This window comes from Dasypus novemcinctus, chromosome 27 (genome assembly GCF_030445035.2).
Source record: "Dasypus novemcinctus isolate mDasNov1 chromosome 27, mDasNov1.1.hap2, whole genome shotgun sequence".
In the NCBI taxonomy this organism is placed as follows: Eukaryota; Metazoa; Chordata; class Mammalia; order Cingulata; family Dasypodidae; genus Dasypus; species Dasypus novemcinctus.
Genome location: NC_080699.1, coordinates 6,655,386 through 6,675,359, shown reverse-complemented (window position 1 = coordinate 6,675,359; position 19,974 = coordinate 6,655,386). Strand labels below are relative to the sequence as shown.

General features: G+C 44.8%; 1 protein-coding gene across 1 annotated transcript in view; it reads right to left on the bottom strand.

Annotated features, from left to right (window-relative positions):
* ARHGAP42 (Rho GTPase activating protein 42) overlaps positions 1-19,974 on the bottom strand; it is a 264,054-nt gene that overhangs the window by 159,561 nt on the left and 84,519 nt on the right. Inside the window, exon 3 of the mRNA XM_058289224.2 lies at positions 16,674-16,735. Coding sequence (XP_058145207.1) covers positions 16,674-16,735 — 62 coding nt within the window. The remainder of the gene's footprint in view (positions 1-16,673; positions 16,736-19,974) is intronic.

The following is a 19,974-nucleotide window of genomic DNA, read 5'->3' as shown; positions in this document are numbered from 1 at the left end:
AATAAAACACTCTTTGTTGACAGATGGTATGGCTGTGTAGAAAATCCCAAGGAATTATCCCAAAAATCCTGAACCAGTAGTCCAAAAAATCCTGCACGGCAGGTCACAGTATATAAAGTTAATATATCAAAATTCAGTTATTGGAAGCGGACTTGGCCCAGTGGATAGGGCATGTCTACCATATGGGAGGTCCGCGGTTCAAACCCCGGGCTGCCTTGACCCATGTGGAGCTGGCCCATGCACAGTGCTGATGCGCGCAAGGAGTGCCGTGTCACGCAGGGGTGTCCCCCATGTAGGGGAGCCCCACGTGCAAGGAGTGCGCCCCGTAAGGAGAGCCGCCCAGCGCGAAGGAAAGTGCAGCCTGCCCAAGAATGGCACCACACACACATAGCTGGCACAGCAAGATGACACACCAAAAAGAAACACAGATTCCTGGTGCTGCTGATAAGGATGAAGCTGTCACAGAACACATAGTGAATGGACACAGAGAGCAGACAACTGGGGGAGAGGAAAGGGAGAGAAATTTTTAAAATATTAAATAAATAAAAACAAAAAAATTTTAAAAAGATTATATATAAAAAAATTCAATTGTATTCCTATATACCAGCCGTGAATAATTGGAATTTTGAATTTTAAATTTTTTGGGTTTTTAAAATCACAAAATCCTTTAGATTAGCACCAAAATAAGAAATATTTATGAATAATTCCAATGAACTATATATAGGATTGTATCATCAAAACCCCAAAACTCTGATGAAAGAAATCAAAGAAGATCTAAATAAATGGAGAGATATCCCATGTTCACGGACAGGAAGACTCAAAATTGTTAAAGTTGTTAATTCTTCCCAACTGGATCTACAGAGTTACAGTGGTCCCAATCAAAATCCAATTTTTCAGGATATAGACAAACAGATTCTAAAGTTTAGATGAAAGGAGAAAGATCCAGAATAGCCAAAGCATTACTGAAGAAGAACGAAGTCAGAGGACTACTTCCTGTAAGGCTACAGTGATCAACACAGTGTAACAGTGGGGGAGAAAGAGACAATAGTAAACAGAATCCAGAAATGCAGTCAGCTGGTCTTTGACAAAGGAGCAAAGGAAATTCTAGGGAAGGACAGACTTCTCTATAAATGCTGGTGGTACAACTGGACAAGAAGCAACAGCACTGCCACCGCCACTACCATCACACACTACGTTTACACCTTTCCTAAAAATTAACCCTAAATGGATCTTATACCTAAATTAAAAAGGCAAAACTACAAAGTTTCTAGAAGATAACATAAAAGAAAACCTTGGAGACCTTGGGTTTTACAATGACTTCTTATGATAGAGGAAAGAAAAACATTGATAAATTGGAGTTCATTAAAATTAAAAACTCTGCTCTTCAAAAGCATGATTAAGATGAAGAGGCAAGTCACAGACTAGGAGAAAATATTTGCAAAATACATATTTGATAAAGAACGTCTATTCAAACTGTACAAAGAACTGTTAAATTCAACAATAAGAAAATAGACAACCGAATTAACAAATGGGGGATGTGGCTCAGTGGTTGAGTGCTGGCTTCCACATACAAGGTCCTGGATTCCATCCCTGGTGCCTCAGAAAAAAAAAAGGGGGTGGGGAGATGTGCAGGGAAGGGTGTGCCTGGGCATGCCTCTAAGGCATATGAATATGTTCAAGTATTTATGGAACATTGTCTCAGTGGTTGGAGACCCACACAATAACCGAAAATATATTGAATTCCCATCCTGGGGAGTCCTGTTACATTCTCTAATAGAATGACAAGAATCCCCTGAGTATATGACAGTGCCTAGTGAAAGAAGACAAACCATTATGCCAGGCCCTTTATGTTGATGAATGTACTTATAAACCTTTTCTTGTGAAATTGAAAGTATGACTAGTATTATGTTTTGCCTAAGAGTTACCTCCTGAAAGCCTCCTTGTTGCTCAAATGCTCTTAAGCCAAACTCAGCATATAAATATACTACCTTCCATGTCCCCCCATCTATCCCGGCATGGGACATAACTCCCAAGGATGAGCCTCCCTGGCACCAAGGGATTATTATCAAGCAGCAATTAGCAATGCAGTCGAGAGGTCATTCCAGGGGTTGTACTTATGTATGTTTCACCAGGATCTCATTGACTGCCACAGTAAACAGTACCTCAAACAGCAGGGCTCCTGAGGGCTCTTGAGACATCTAGACACTATAAGCAGGGCAAGACAAGCTCAGGAATTTGGCACCCTGTCAGTGGGCCTTACTTTGGAATTTTTGTTCCCCAGTATAACAGTATAACTCATTTACAGTTTCCCTACACATGGTTCTTCTGTCCCTTTTATTTGAACCTATAATTAGCACTACACTTGAGAAATATATGTCCCTGAGATTTAAATCTTAGGTGTGTTCATATAATGGTTGAGCCATGAATCTCAGCTGAATTCTAACATCTACTCTCTAGTTCACTGGACTCACCCAGAACAACTAATAAGGAGATGATGATGGAGAATGTCCATCCCAAGGAACAGAAGTGTCTGCAACTGCAGGCAAGATAGCTCCATCCACCTGCCCTATGGGATCTAAGCCCCTTCTTAACAAAGTGGGCATCAATATCCCCAAATCCTCAAGATTGGAGAATTAACAATGGACTTATTTTACTAGCAATGGAAGAACTTATATCACTGATATATAGGCAGTGGCCACCAGGGTTTCTGAGGGGAAAGTAAGGGAGGAATAGGTGTCACATGGGGGCATTTTTGAGACATGTGAGTTGTCCTGCATGACATTGCAATGATGGATACAGGCCATTATACATTTTGTCATAACCTATAAAATTGTGCAGGACAGAAACTATACTGTAAGCTATAGTCTAGTAGTAGCAATGCTTCAATATGTGTTCATCAATTGTAACAAATGTACCACACTAATGAGGAATGTCAATGTGGGAAAGTTTGGGAGGGGAAGAGGTGGGGCATATGGGAATCCCCTTTATATTTCATAAACATTTATATAATTTAAAGCTTCTTTAAAAATAAAACAAATAAAATGAAATAAATGCCAAAAAAATAGGGGGCAAAAGACCCAAACAGATACCTCACCAAAGAGGATATACAGATGGAAAATATGCATATGAAAAGATGGTCAACGTCATAGGTTATTGAGGAATTACAAATTAACACAACAATGAGATACCAATACACACCTAACAGAATGTATAAAATCCAAGAGAGGGACAACACCAAATGCTGGGGAGGATGCAGAGCAAGAGGTGTAGTCATTCATTGCTCATGGGAATGCAAAATGGTAAGCCATTTTGAAAGATAACTGAAATAGCAATCACGCTTTGAGGATTTACCCACTTGAGTTGAAAACTTATGTCTACACAAAAACCAACACAAATGTTTACAGCAGCATTTTTCATAGTCACCAAAAACTGGAAGTAACCAAGATGTCCTTCAATAGGTAAACAGATAAACTCTGGTACACCCACACAATGTTGTATTATTCAGCAATGACCAAAAAAAATGAACCAGGAAGCCGTGAAACAACATGGCGGACCTTTAAATGCCTACTGCTACATGAAAGAAGCCAGCCTGAAAAGGCACATGCAAGTATGGATCCAACCTCTTAACATTTTACGGTCTCTATAGTCTTCCCTTTTCTACAAAGATCAGTGGGTGCCAGGGGTGCTGGGGAGTTTTGAATGAGCGAAGGACAGGGCATTTTTAGGGCAGTGAAACATGTCAGCATGAAATCGCAATGGTGGATACATCACATGCACGTGTCAAAACGCATAGAACTACACCTCACAGAGTGAGCCTTCAACTATACACTCGAGTTATAAGAGTAGTTTATTATCTGTGACAAATGTACTGTACTAATGCAAGAGGCTGATTAACAGGTGAAACTCTGGGGGTGGGAGGACTTTCACAATCTCCTTCCTACCAAAATGCCATCTCCACCAGCCTCTTGAGAGTTTAGATTAATCCTGCCCAATCATCAAGGCTCGGTACTCTCAGGTCCGCCCAGCCAGCCTCCCACTGATGGAAGAACCAGAGAACCTTGCAGGACAGGAGGGCGCGGCGTGCCTTGCATCAGCCTGCTTACAAGCAAGCTCTGACTTGACAGAGCTACACTTCAGTTTGCCCTTTCAGACGAACACGTTCTAGGAACAGTCCTTTCTCGCCATACATCCCTTCTGTCACTGGCGCTGTCTGTCCTCTTCTCCCCTCTCCCTGGCTCTGCTGTTGCTGGCACGCATCCCCTACGACCTGGCAGACGTGCCATCTCCTCCATAAAGCCCTCCCTGGTCCATGCCTTGGAGCTAGCCCCCTTCCTCTGTGCATTTCCTCCAGCATCCGTCACTTCCTCATCGCTGATGCTGTTTTTGTGCCTCCCCACCAATCAGCACCTCCCAGTAGGACGCTTGCATTACTCGGCTGCTATCCTCCCACAGTGCCTAGCAGAGAGGCTAACAGATGACAGGGACGGTGGGGAAATGGGGGTGGGAGGGTTGTACTTACACAGCTGCCCAGGCCAAGGGGCTAACACAATTAAAGGGGAGAACAAGAGGAACCAGCTGGCAGGACCAGGCTGGGTGGAGCGGCAGAGGCTCCTCGCCTCTTTCAGACACTACTGCTGCTTCCCCCATGGTCTCATTGGTCAGCTCTAAGCCTGCTGGAGCCAGCACCGCTGGCTTACAACTCGGGAAATTATTGCTCTGTGAATGTGACAAGTGGAAGGAGCGAAGGTCCCGACAAGCCAGGCTGGACCTCTGATGACACTCCTGCAAAGACGGTCACCATGTTGGCTTGGCTCCACGAGCTGTCCCGTCAGTGCCCCATTCAACGAAGGGCTCACGCAAAGCCTGTGACCTGCTGGGGTGCGGGGGCGGCCCTGCACAGGGTTTAGAGCGCTGCTTCTCGACACAGGCGTGCTCTTCAGCTCTGCTACTAATAAACAAGGGGGGCCTTAGTTTTCCCATCTATAAAATTGGAATGATAATATAACTTACCTCAAAGAGTCGTGCGGATTAAATGAGAGCCTGTAAGGTGCTTTAGCACAGTGGCATACAGGAAGGGGTTAAACAACATCAGTTATTTTACAAATATGCAAAAACTAGGTTATCTGACCTTAAGAAACACATAATCAAGTTGGAGAAGAATATCCTTGTATAAATATTTCATCTGAATTCAATTTGGCAACCACTTCCTGAGCTCCAACTTATCATACATAATGAGACAAGATTACGTACTAAAGAGAATAAAGACAAGAAGCTGCCCCTATCTTTGAGAGAGTTAAGTCTAACAGAGAAGACCAACGAGTACCCTATTAACTGCAAAAAGTCAGAAAACGCCACAGGATACCTACTAGAAATACCAAAAATGGCGGCCAAGTAGACACCTACACTAGTGGCTCTCAACCAGAGTGATTCACTTTTGGCAAACGTCTAGAGGCATTTTTGTTTGTCTGGGGGACAGGGGTGAGGGTTCTACTGGGTAGAGGCAAGGGACACGACTAAACATCCAACAGTGACCACGACAGCCTCCAACAAAGAATTCTGTTTAAAATGTCAGCAGTGCCAGGGGTACATCCAGTTGGCAATGGACTCTGCTCTGGGGCTCAAGGCACTAAATCTGTGCCCAATCTGTGCCTAATTCACCTCGGAGGAGACAGACTCCCTGAGGCTTTCTCAGTCTGTCCGACCACTAGTCGTCCTGCAGATTTATCTGCACTTCCCTCCAGATCTGCCTGCCCACATGCCGCGGCATGCCCAAGCAGGTCCTGATCGGTCCTAGGACACTGCCAGAACTCCCCCACCCTGTGCCCCACCCACATCTGAGCTCCAGTTACAGCACTGGAGCTGGCAGCAAAACCTTTTAACCTTTGTCTGAAAAGAATGAAAGGTAAAGGAAATTACTGCTTCCTAACTTTTGCCAGTTCAAATGAGGAAGCTTCAAATGACTCAATTATCTGATGCATAAACATACTTTAGATTAGACCCTTGTTCCCACAATTATCATCTTTCTTGATACTCAGAATGCACAAAAAATAGCTTCTTGATGTTTTGAGAATGTATCTCTCCTACCACAAGGCATGACCTGAAGTAGGCAGTGTCTTCTGAAATAGTGAAAGTTGTGGGATAGCCTCCTCCTCAGTAGGGGCCAGCCCTGGCGGAAGGAAGACGCGTAACCCGGAGCCAGTGGTCAAGGGAAGGGCCGGTACGGGCGCAAGCCCTCAGCCCGCCCAGGCCCACTACGAGGCGGCCAGTACGGATGCCACGTCCTCGGGCCGTTGGTATGCGGCTCCAAAGCCCGCCCAGTCACCTAGGCTACGCCCACTGTTCCCGCCAAAAGGCAACATCCGGACGGCTCCCCCACTCCCCCATCCCCCTCCTCTTCCCGCCCCCCCTCGCTGTGACGCCATTCCCGCCCCTTCCCGTACCCCCCCTCCTGGCAGTTCCGTGTTGCTCCTTACCAATCCTCATCGAAAGTCTCCCCAGCACGCCTTATACGGCATCCCAGCAAGAACTCTGCCCGCCCCTCCGCCACAGCCCTATATAACCTCTGTACATTCCCCAATAAACGGCTCTGTTACAGCTCCACAAGGGCGTCTCGTCTCCTTCGTCCCCGCTGCCCTCCACACCTTGCACGCCTCCGCCGGAGACTCGGCCAAGTCTCCCGCCTCGCCCTCGCCTCCGGGAAGAACCGCCTGGCCCAAGGGACAGGGCCAGGCTACGAAGGCCGCTGCCGCAAAAGTTTCCTGTTGCTTTGAAATACTCGCAGTCTAAGTGTCGACCGTGTACATTCACGGATGTAGGGCATACAGCCCCAACTACTGCAACTATGCAGTAGTTGAGTGTTGAAGATTTTATTCAAAAATTAAAACCTTAAGAATACTCAACGAGGTGAGCTAGTACGGCAATCAAACTGAATGTGTTAATTCTAACACTGAATATCACATAAATTTAACAGCAAAATTAAAACCCAAGTTTTTAATATTCAATATTACTTGCAATTAGTCTCTTCTTGGAGTCATTAACTCAGAATTCTGTACACGTCTAACAGCTAGTACTTTTTTTTCCTAAAGATTTATTTATTTATTTAATTTCCTCCCCTCCCCCGGTTGTCTGTTCTCTGTGTCTATTTGCTGCGTCTTGTTTCTTTGTCCGCTTCTGTTGTCGTCAGCGGCACGGGAAGTGTGGGCGGCGCCATTCCTGGGCAGGCTGCTTTTTCTTTCGCGCTAGGCGGCTTTCCTCACGGGCACACTCCTTGCGCGTGGGGCTCCCCTACGCGGGGGACACCCCTGCGTGGCAGGGCACTCCTTGCGCGCATCAGCACTGCGCATGGCCAGCTCCACACGAGTCAAGGAGGCCCGGGGTTTGAACCGCGGACCTCCCATATGGTAGACGGACGCCCTAACCACTGGGCCAAGCCCGTTTCCCCTGCTAATACTACTAAGCTCATGAGAACTATCTGAGAAAAAATTACCTAGAAACTAAGTTCAATGCAACATGTGTGGCATTTTAGGTTTTACCAAGAAAACTTTTTTTGTTGTTGCAATACCCATGGTAAAAGTGTAGAGCCTCTCTCTCTCTTTTACACAGTTTGCCTTAAAAAAAAGGGGGGGGGGTGTGGTGGTTTGGAGCTCTGTGTACCCCCAGGAAAACATGCTCTTAAATTTAATCCATTCCTGTGGGTGTGAATCCACTGCAACCAGGACTTCCGGCATTAAGGCCTGCCCTGCCTCAATCAAGACGGACTGTCGTGCTCTTCCTGCAGTCCTCCATTAGCAGACTGAAATTCAGATAGAGCAAGGCACGGGGAGCAGCCAGAAGCTGAAATTCAACAGAGCCTGGGAGAGGATTTCTGGCAATCCGTTCTTCTGCTCTTTTCATTCCTCCCATCTATCAAATGGGAAGTGCCTTACATCCTGCTGTCAGCCTCATTAAACTACGTTGATGGAGGAGTTCTGGTTTTCAACATTGCTCTCAAGTATGCAATATAGCAGCAGGTACAGGAATTCACAGAAAGAAAATGGATTGTTTTGGAGGAAAGGTAATATTTGTGAGGAAAACATTTTAAGTCTATTGCTATAAGAGCAAAACATTGGAGACTGTTCAGAAACTATTGACAAGTGGTCCACTCTAAGTCTTTTTCAGCACCTATACCATGTGCTAGACACTGATGTCCAGGGCTCCATATATATGATTTCATTTAATTCTCATATTCACCTACCTGGTACTCACTACCCCGTTTTACAAATCAGCAGACTGAAACTAAGGGAGGTTAAGCTGGGTAGCAGTAGGAAAGAAAAAAAAGGATTCTAGTCCAGGAAATCCTATTCTTCACACATAATCTGTTCTTTCCCCATAATAAAGTATCCCTACAAGAACAAATGAGAGTTTACAATGGCTCATTCTCCACTGACTTTTTTCCAGGATCTAAAAGCTACCCACTTGTGCCTAGGAGAGGACAGTCAAGCACAAACCAACTCTTCCTTTCGGTGTTTCTGCAGAAAGCAAGGAAGAAAATACTCCTCCCGCCAGGTAGGAGGGCGTGGCTTTTCACTCTGGGAAAACACTGAAGTGCTTCAACACTCTTCATTTATAAAAAAGAAATCAACATCTACAGGAACTTGGGCTTCCCCTATTGTGTGTTCTGGTTTCATGACCACCATCTAAAACACATTGTATGTTATTTGCATGACTGAACAAAGCAATCTGTATCCATTTTGTACGGTGAACAGAAATAATACCATGGGTCAATGTCAAGTGAAAAGCTGATCTCAGATTGGCAGAGATATTATGCTATGAGAAACCTAAATGAAAGTTAATAATTACAATGTAGGAAGTTTTTCTGTCACCAGGTGGTAATATGGGTGTGGAAGTCAAGACCCCACCAGCTTTTCACACGGTAGTCTTTTCTATTGTTGAAAAGATTCAAAGATTTGACAGACGTATGGAATATGGCGCTAGTAAGGTTTTCAAAAGGAAACCAGTTTCCCATTGAAATAAAGAAAGAACACAACTTTCAGGACCAGCCTGGGGTTTACCGCTACACTAGGAAAAGGTTAAATTGCTGCTAGTAAATTCTCTTACCTGATATAGTCGGGGAGGGGGTTGTTGGTTAAAATGATTCTTTTTAACTGATTCATGTGTTGGTTTTCTATTACTTAGTTCTTCTTTAATGTCTTACAAGAAAGCATTCTAATTTCTCACATGAAAGTCTTACTGTCTTGCACATCTCTGAGTATTCTTCAGCATCTTATTTTTTTTTGGTGCAATTTTTGAAATGGCAATAAAATGAATTTATATCTGTCACACTAGCTAAGTTCTCTTTATTATTCCTAATCATTTGACTGTAGATATTTTGGGATTTTCTATGTGGAAAATCACATCAAAAATGATAGTTTGGTTTCTGTCACGCTAAATCCTAGAACTCTGATGCCTCTGATTCTATTGTACAGACTTGGATCTTCCAAAACAATGTTGACATTAAGTGGTAATGGTGCATTCTTGCTGATTCCAGATTTTTTCTAAGTGAATGCTTTTAATGTGTGAATTTATACAATGTTTTCTAACTCCTATAAAGTTTCACATGCAACTCACTTACATAGTACTCTATTTAAGTCACAGTGTTAGCTTGAAATTTCTTCAGGCTAATACCATGCTATAATAATCAAGAGTTGGGGTGTCTGCTCAACCCACAATCCCCTTGTTTCTGAAATCTTTCCTCTGATATTCAGAGGAAAGACCCCAAATTTATGCCACACATCCTGTGCTCTCTAGGGGACACCTGGGGGTTGACAGGTCAAGGGTCTCAGTGACTTACCTGAGCCCACCAGAGCCCTTCTCTGTTTTGTTTTGTTTTAATTTACTGCAGACCACAGGCACACTCCAGAAACAAAGCAACTATAGCAGGCCGGGCACCTGGGAAATGTCACGTGTCAGCGGCCGTCATCTGTAACAGTGCTATCCCCAAGAGGCAGAGTGCAGGCCACGTAAGGTTATTTTAAATGTCACAATAAAAAAAATACAAAGAACCAGGTAAAATTCATTTTAGTAATAACTTAATATATCCCAAACATTATCATTTCTACAGGAAGAAGTAAAAAATATATTAATGAGCTATTTCACCATCTTTTTCCACTGCTAAGTGTGAAAGTTCTCAGTTGTGCTTCACGCCCTGTGCACACCTCAGTTCAGACCAGCCCCGCCTCAGCTGCTCAACGGCCACAGCAACGGGGCAGCACAAACCTCGTCTTTAGATCTTACTTTATTATTTTTTTAAAAGATTTACTTTTACTTCATTTATTTATTCGCCCCCCACCCCGCCTTGTTGTTTGCGCTCGCTGCCTGCCATCAGCTCTCCACACAGGCCAGCTCACCTTTACCAGGAGGCCCCTGGAATCGAACCCCGGGCCCCCCACATGGTAGACGGGAGCCCAACTGCTTAAGCCACATCCACCTTCCTTGTCTCTAAATCTTGAAGGTCACATATTAGACCAAATCTTATAATAATGACCAAATAATGTATGTTTCTGATACTTTTTTTTTCGGATACTTTTTTTCTCTTCAATTGACAAAGATCTAAAAGTATTCTGATTTTGCCTATGATTACTTACGTAAGACTTACACTTTTTAAACAAGTGACAAAAAAATTAGAGGTTTTAATACTCTCATAAAATTTTACCTCCCTGCCCAAGTCAATTTTTTTTTGTTCCAGACACCTGACCCATTTCAGGAAAGTACTCTCCTTACTGAAGGATGAAAAGACTAATTTGGATACTGATCTGAAAGATTTCAATCCTGGGAAGTCTAAAGCAAAATGTATAACACACACAGGTGAAATGTGAGTGTGAATGTGAAACACAGTGGGAGGTGACAGTTTAAAAAAAGTTTCTCGTAGTAGTCAGAAAAATATAAGAAACAAAGTCCCCACATAATTCTCCAAGAAAATAACCATTAGCTAAAATACTCTAAAGTTGAAGCTCCCTCAGTAGGTGACTAAGATATAGCTAAAGAAAAAGATTATCTACATGGCTATAGAAAAAAAAAATTGTCAAGGGCAGGGTGTCAAGAGTACAGACAGAAATGGCGGGGGGGGGGGGCCCAGGGGGCAGATGATGGGCCAGCAGCACAAGAAGATTTGGACTTTATGCTGACGTCCCCAGCGGAATCTTCTATTTGTCATGCCTCCTGCTCTGTGCTATCCAAGCAGTACGGGAGCCTCTGAGCAAGCGGCCTGGAACGCTTCCTCCTGGCTGCCCCCTCTGCCGATCCCACCTCATCTGACCACACCTGAACGCAGTCCCCCACCTCTTCTCCTCTCCCTCCACGCACAGCCTGGGTGAGCCGGGCATTCCCACAGCTTAAACACCTGTTCCATGCTGGCAGCTCCTAACCCAAAGCTTTCCTGAATCCCAGGCTCATATGCCCAGCTGCCACCTGGACACAGCTACCGAGATATTCCATGGGCATCTAAAGCCTCAGAGAGCCAGACCTAACTCCACTTCTTCCCTCATCTTCCTCATTTCAGTGAATGGCAATTTCACCTGGCAGCGCCATTCCTGGCTTTGACGCTCACTGCCAAGAGACACAATGGTGTGCCCTATGTCTGTCTCTCCCCAGAGACCATCCGCCTAGTAGGGGGGGGTACTTTTGCCACCCTGTCTAAGGACTGAGGGCTGTGGTGGGAAGGGCAGACCTTCTGGAGATGTTGGGGTGAAGCCTGCATGGCACAATGCAGCCCGTCACAGCAGGACGCGAGTCAGTGTTCAAGAAAGAGCAGAGGACAAAAGCCACGGGTGAAGTCCGAAGGCGCTGTGGTCACAGAGGAGGAGGAGAGCAAGGCCCTGGGGCTGGAAAAAGGGAGCAGGCAAGGGGCAGAGGGCACGGGAAGGAGAGAAAAGGGGTGGGAGGGTAATGGTGACAGGGACTCGGGAAGGGGCAGCCCGGTCCAGAGGCCTGGGGCAGTGTCCAACTCAGGACACGCCTGGGTGGGGCGTCTGTGGGAGTCTCCCAAGCCAACAACAGAGATGACCAGAACCTTCCGGAAGCCACCACCGGCATCCCCTGCTTGCCGGGGTTCTCCTTCAGAGCTGTCTTCACTCTAGTGGACTGTGATGAGCTTGACTCCACTGCTCTACTGTGCTGGGAGCACTGCCCAAGCAGGGGTCAGCCTGAGGAAAGCGCATTTCTGAGGCTGCCGGAAAACCAGGGGACGAGAGAGTTGTCCTGGGGGCAGTCTCAGAAGCTGTGCTCTGGCCACCAGATCATGACACTTTCTAACCACAGTCATTTCTGTAAGTGCTGCATTCTATGGGGACAAATCCATACCTTCCCAATAAAGACACATTAAAAAAAAAAAAAAAAAGGCCTAAGTCACCAATCAATACCAGATCCTGGCTTTTTAAGTAATGAGCACTTTCTTAAGGACAGTACAAGGGGCTATTGACTTATTCCTTATATTTATGTGTCCTTAAAAGGCTCTTCTCAGCATGGTCAGCTGATGGTAGGAATCTTTCAGCATCAACTGCCCAGCATCTTGACACCTCCTATCACAGAAGACGGTTTTTCTAATGAGGAGGAGAGAGAAACTGTATCCTCAAACTCTCTGGAATGTATAAATGTATTTTTCATCACTGTCTCTGAATCACATTTTCATTACTTTAAAACTATGCATTTTTAGTTGGCTTTAGCCAACTAATAAATTTCACGGGAGCTAGGAGGATATTCAACTTTGAAAATCAATGGTCCTTTCAACTCCTTTCCGGCAATAGCCACTTGGTCACCAAGAGGGTGTATTTTCATCTTACTAAGTGATGTGAATCCTTGGTAACAAAAGCCTGTTTTAAACTGGTAAGTGCTAACTGTCCTATTTCATCTTGATGAGATCTTAAGTCACTGTCCTGATAAATTGGGACACTGGTGATACTCAATATATAATAATCATGATTTACAAGTGAAAAAGGATTAATTACAGAACTCCTTTACACTTTCCTAGTACACTTCCAACATTCCAGTTCCTAAATAAAGTACTAATATAAAATACAAATTCTTCAGCACATCTTCGCACAAAATCTGCTACCAGCTACACTTTCATTCAGTTATAACATCACAGGACTGAAAGTGTTGATTAATCACGCCAATGTGTAGATGTGAAAGTTTGATTATTATTTTGCATACAATCTTTGTGGAAATGCCATCCATCGGGTCTTAATGCATAGAAAGGTTTTTGTGAGCCTTTATTCATTATTTTACACTCATTATTCCAATTTTCTCTGAAAAAAAAAAAAACGAAACAAAACAGAAAAAGCAATCAAACCCCATAGGCTGACATCACTCATAAACAATTTCTTCCTTACCCCAAAATCAGAAGCAAGGCCCAAGGAAAAAGGAGCTTAAACACCTCAGAGCCCTGGTCAAATCCTCATCTCCGCTGCTAGTGGGACGCTCCACCACACTCCTCAGCCGTTTCTTCGGTCCTTCGGCCTGTCATCTTCGCGGTGGGCTCAGGCTCCTACCCTGTGGAAATCTCTCGCTCAGCCTTGGCGCTCACTGAGGCCTGTCTGAGCTCAGCGCGTCTTAAGCGCACGGCTATCTGGACCAGCTCTGCTGCCAAGCCCTGTACATTTCAATCCCATCCTGGGCACAGATCCCCTGCTTCCTCTCTGCCTCCCCTTTGTTTCCAGTGAACCCTCAATGTACCCAAGTCATGCTCACCCTCTCTGCTCTCGAAGAACAAACCATCCCGCCTCATTCACAACAGCATTCAGCCAGGACCCACTTTCCTACGCATCTAACGCCACGTCTTCCAGGCACACGTCAGCTTGAATGTGACCTCCCAACTGTGCTTACTGCTGCCAGTCCTCGAGTCCAAGTATGAAAGGATGGTAACTAGTCTTCCCTTGACATATTATGTCTAATTTCAACTGGATCTTCACCTGGGACCCACAGCCCCTCCACTCACTCCTTGTACACCAAATCCTTGACCGCTGTCAGCTCTGCCCATGCTCTCCCCTCACAGCAGATGACCGCTCCTCCCCAACAGTCTTCTCCACACTCTTCTCCACACGTCCAACCTACTGATTTACTCGCCTAAATTTCCTCTAAGTTTTCACCAACTCTTTTCTTTATCTCCCAGTCAGGAGGACAATGCATCTCTACCCACATTCTAGAGTCCATCACTTAAGGAACTCAATCAAAAAGTATTTCTTGGGGGAAGTGGACTTGGCCCAGTGATTAGGGCATCCGCCTCCCACATGGGAGGTCCGCGGTTCGAACCCCAGGCCTCCTTGACCCGTGTGGAGCTGGCCCATGAGCTGTGCTGATGAGCACAAGGAGTGCCGTGCCAGGCAGGGGTGTCCCTGCGTAGGGGAGCCCCACACGCAAGGAGCGCACCCCATAAGGAGAGCCGCCCAGCGTGAAAAAAGCACAGCCCATCCAGGAGTGGTACCGCACACGCGGGGAGCTGACACAGCAGGATGATGCAACAAAACAAGACACAGATTCTGAGTGCCGCTGACAAGAATACCAGTAGACACAGAAGAACACACAGCAAATGGACACAGAAAGCAGACACGGCGTGGGGGGGGGGAATGAATTAAAAAATTAATCTTTAAAAAAAAATGTATTTGTTGGGAAGCGGCTGTGGCTCAATCAGCTGGGCTCCTGTCGACCATATGGGAGGCCCTGGGTTCCCAGCCCCGGGCCTCCTTGTGAAGGCGGGCTCGCCCGCACGCTACAGAGAGCCAGCGGCCTGCAAGCGCCACGGAGAGCCAACTCAGCAAGGTGAGACAACGAAAAGGGAGGCAAGCAACAACGCAGAAGAGCATGCAGCGAACGGACACGGAGAGCAGACAGCAAGCAAGCTGCAAGAGGGGAGGGGAATAAAGAAATAAAGAAATAAAAGAAGTCTGTGTTTCTCCTTGGCCTGTCCAGGGCCTCCTGCCTCACTGACCCTGCCCTGCCCACATGTCTTCTCAGACTCCTGAGAACACTCCCCTGCTCAATTTTCTCTACAAGCTACAACACACTTTCTAGTGTTCTTCACACTAACACATTTTCTAAAACCATCACCGTGACACTGGTTATCGCTCTCCTTGGGATGTGAGTCACGGGCCTCGCTGACCTCAGAGCCTGTCACCCACTGGTTCCCAGACCACCTCCCTCTATTACTTTTCACATCCCTTTACTCGTCCTTCCCGGTTTCCCTCGCCGGCTCCTCCTCTGGGCTAGATGCATGTATTGCTCATGTCTCTACCTGGCACTTGGTTTCTAAAATGCAGCCCACAGAGCTGGAGCGAGGATCCTGTGCGAAGGGCTTGAGGCTGCATCCTGTTTAGCCTTCAAGACTCAGGTCAAACGTTCCCTGCACAGAGCAGCAATCCCTTCGTCTCCCACCACGGCTACATCCTCCTCATACGGATCGCACCGATTCAGGGGCAGTCCCACGGCAGGTGCACGAGAGCCACCAAACGAGCATGGCCTTCCCTAACTCCAGACTTCTCCACGCCTCACGGATCCTTCGGAATTCCACATTCATCTTCTCATCCTTCAGTGACATTTGGAAGCTCTTCCATCGCCTACAGCAAACTCCAAAATTTCTTGGGCTAGCCTTAAACCCAACATAACTCCAGCTATTTCCCTAACCTTCTCAAATCCTTTCTAGGAACCAACGAATATTTCCCGTCTCATTCCCCAAATACATATTGTACTTGCACTTGCGGCATCTGCTCAGGTTCATTATTTGATGGCCAAGTCCTTGCTTTGCAACCATTCCCTGACTCAGCCCTATGACAAGGTTCCCTAGAAGTCAAGGCCACCTGAAAGACGCCCGACTTAAAAATGCTTTCCCGCATCAACGTGGCAAAAGGACTCCAAACTCGTAAAGCCATCTAGCACCACGCCCCACTGGAGAAGTCCAGCCACTCATGTGCGTACATGATCCCCAAGTGGACGGTGACGCGCGTGGCACAGCAGATGGTGTTTCTAAATAAGCCCGGGGCCCGCGCTGCAGCTGGCGAGCGCCATCCTCACAACCATCGACGTGACTTACTGTGTGCCACATGCCGCTCCAGGGCTGCTGGGGACACTCCTGTTGTCCCCGTGTTAGAGAAGAAAGCTGGTCAGAGAGAGGGGTCCAGAACAGGAATTTCTAATTTGGGGACAAATTTCTAACTTTGAGTGGATAAATGAATTCCTAATAATTATGTTCTAAAACTTTTACAGAAATTAATCCATTCAACTCGCCAGCTTAGCAAACTCCACCCAGCCCTTGAGACACAACAGAAATGTCACGTTTTCAAGAATTTCTCCCACTAATACCAGGGCAGTTGCTCCTCATACATGAAGCAGGTCAGTATTAGAACACTAAGGTTATTTAGAAGTACACAACTAGAACGAGTTCCTTAACGGTATTTTTAATTTTCAGAAAAATTCCTGGCAAGCAAAAGGAATAGGATTTACACCTGTTGAACAAGTCAAAGAGATGGAACAAACAGCATATCTAATTAGCAATATTTGATAATCATACAAATAATTCTCTCCAGTAGCATTTGACATATATATCAAACCATAAGTTCTCATATGGCTAATTTAACTCAGAAAATCTATTCTTTCTTTTAGTTTGACCAAACAAAACAATATTCCTAAGAAGTAGAGAGCATACTTACCAGTCTTCTCCTTTCTTCTTCTACTGCAATAAGTAGCCTTGCAAATTCTTTTAGTGACTGAGCTATTTAGGGGAAATTAAAAAGAAAAAAAGCATTAATCTCTTTTGCATTGCCAATATCTAATTTCATAGGAACAAACATTACAATGAAACTCGTTACATAAATTTAAATATATTATTTACTGTGGTTTTGTGTTTCTGTAAGATAAAAAAGTATATGTAGTAGGATCCCAATGACTAACAGCCGTAGGAAAGAGACATGTTCGTCTACATACAGCAAATTGAAATTTAGCAGGTATCAAGTATGTTTTTCCTTCAAAGATTTTAAGGGCATTATCATTTGTATATTTTGTATATAAAACACACATAAATAAAAGTACAGCATTGGATTCACTTAACAGTGGCCTACAAAAAATGAAAAAAAAGTTTGATTTATAAAAAAGCAGTACATTCAGTACTAATGAGATATATCTAGTATCAGCCAAGATAATGCTAGATCTTCTACTTAACTTCTAGAAGCGCAAGGTATCAGATATTTGGAAAGAGATTCTGAATTCCGAAAGGGGCCCCATACCAGAATCTGCATTCTCCAGGTGACTGGTATATACACTGAAATTGAGAAGCACTGCTGCAGAAAAGTTATCTGCACCTGTGCTGGAGAGGCTTTAGGAGAAATTTAGAGAAAATCACCTGAACTAGAATAAGAAAAGATTCAAGTGTTCAGAAACAACAGAGAACAATCCAAAAGTAAGCAAATAAACATAAATACAGTAGAATATTCTATTTAAAATGCAGAGTTCCAAGTGGTAGCTGTGGAATACTAATGCACATCAACTTCTGTTCCTAATGCTCAGCACAAATTAATACGAAGTCTGAACACCTGGCTTACAAAATTGACAGAACAAATACAAGGCAGGCAGAATGTGTTTCTGTCTAAGCTTTGAAGCCCTCTTCTGTGTCCTTATTCTTTGCCTTCCTCTATCCGTATTGATACTGAAAACCAGCCATCTAATGAGCCCAGGATCACACTCGCAATAAAGGCAGTAAGTGAGGAAAACAAAAGTCAAGGTCTCACCACTGGAACTTAAGGAAGAGAAAGAATGTTTCCCATCAACAGTTTAAAAACTTCACTCTAGGATGTTCCCCTCTTTTCAAAACTCCTAGGCTTATGCTAACTACGCTGCCATGAGACGCTATCCCTATGACGCCTTCTTTCTGGATTTTAGTCCGTTAGCATAACAGAAATCAAAGGATTTCCTGGAAATCTCAGGTTAATCCAAGAAACACATTAATGGCCTCAGAGTAGGCACAAAATTTTTTTTTTAAAGTTTTGAAAAACAAGATTTGAATTTCTGCAAAATTATCAATATAGACGCCAGTTGAACAAAGACATTTTACGAATATAAAGACAAATTTTGAAGAGAGTATGTAAGAGCATATACGACACTTCTCTTTGTTCACCCTGGCAGCTCTCCACCTCACCGCTGCTTTGGGCCTCTGTGGGGGAGCTTGAAGAAAAGGGCAACAGAACTTTGGATGACAGAAGACAAAAGCCAATGCCTGTGGACAAAGAAGCCGCAAGGTCAGTCAGTTTGGGGAGCAGGAATTGGAGGCAGCAGGTACTCGGAAAGGAAGAGATGTAAGAGGAGATAAAAGCAGGGGGACTCGCTGGAAGTCTGCATGAAAAGCACGGCATCCCTAGATCTCTAACTTCTCGACCTTCTTCCACAGCATGGCACACACAGAAACGGTGTTTGTTCCTCACACTGGAAACAGAAGAGGCTCCTCTGGTCTGTCCACCCCACACCTGGATGGCTGGCAGAGGCTGAAGGAAGCACTCTCAGCACCCAGCACCCACTCAAGGGGTGGGAATGCCAAGGCAAGCCCTCGGAAATCCTTGCCAGCGGCCGCCACCTGGTGCCACTGCAGAGGACGACTGCAACTTCCTCTTCTGGAGGAAGAGCCTTGAGGCACAGCTGTGGGGTGGGGTGGTAGAGCCACAGGCTCAAGAGGGCAAGCCTGCTGCTTCTCAGGTACCAGGGTGTAGAGTGAGGGACAGAACCTTCCGGCACCTCTCCAACACAAGAGTCGGGGCCCTGCCCGCCACCCAGCGGCAAGGCGGCTCATGCTGTGACAAGCTCAGGGCATGCCGGGTGCCACTTCATCAAGACATTTCAGAAACTGGGCAGATTCTAGAGATGTTTAGAAAATTTTTTTTAAATGGCCATGCAAAATTAAGCATAGGGCACATTAGTAGCAACTCTGGAAGTTTGAAGAAATGAGGCAGGCCCTCAAAATTATGAGAAAACATTTTCCATTGCAGAATTCAAAATCATATCAAATTACTGATGAAGTGAGGGTTGAATATACTACAAATGATAAATATTTTTAAAATGGCCTCAGATGCTTCCTTTCACCAGAAGCTAGTGGAGGATGTGTCCTAACAAAACAAGGGAACAAACAAATCATGAGAGAAAGGAATATGAAATCCAGGAAACAGGAAACCCAATACAGCAAAAGAGCAAACAATTCCCAGGGTGATACAGAGATATCCAAGCACAACATCTGTGCAAAAGATCCAGAGAGAATCTTGTCTAGGCTGGATCTCCAGGAACGATACAAATCACCGATGAATCGGAATGTAACGAGAAGAACTGTATACTTCTCCAAGAAAGTTCATGGATGAACCAGTGACAAATGCTTTGTTTGGTTAAGAAAATTCAAAAGCAGTTCTTGACTCCAGGGGCAACAAAATTATACAAGAAAGGTAATAGACTCATAGTAAAGTAAACAGCCGAATTCTAAATATATATACAAAGCTACTCTCGCAGAAACATTGAAAATGGATTTAAGCTGTGACCACAGAGACTCATGAAACAAGTAAAAATAGCATATTATGGATTGAAAAGTGTGAAAGAAATGGGAAAATAGATTCAAGAGGGTTCACACATGAGTAGTATTGTAAGAGTTGCGGTATTTTAATACTAAACTGCATTACAAATGAAAAATTGGATGAAAAAGGAAAAAATAAATGCTCTTAACCACACTAAAAAATTGATTTTAACAGAACTATATTGAGAAAACAGGGGAATATGTAAAATAGTATGGGATCAAGACACAGTTGAGGCAGGACAAATATGAGAGTGCTCTCTCCTAAATGATAAATATATAACACTTATAAAGGATCAGGCCTCCTTGACCTGTGTGGAGCTGGCCCATGCGCAGTGCTGATGCACGCAAGGAGTGCCGTGCTACACAGGGGTGTCCCCCGCGTAGGGGAGCCCCACGCGCAAGGAGTGCGC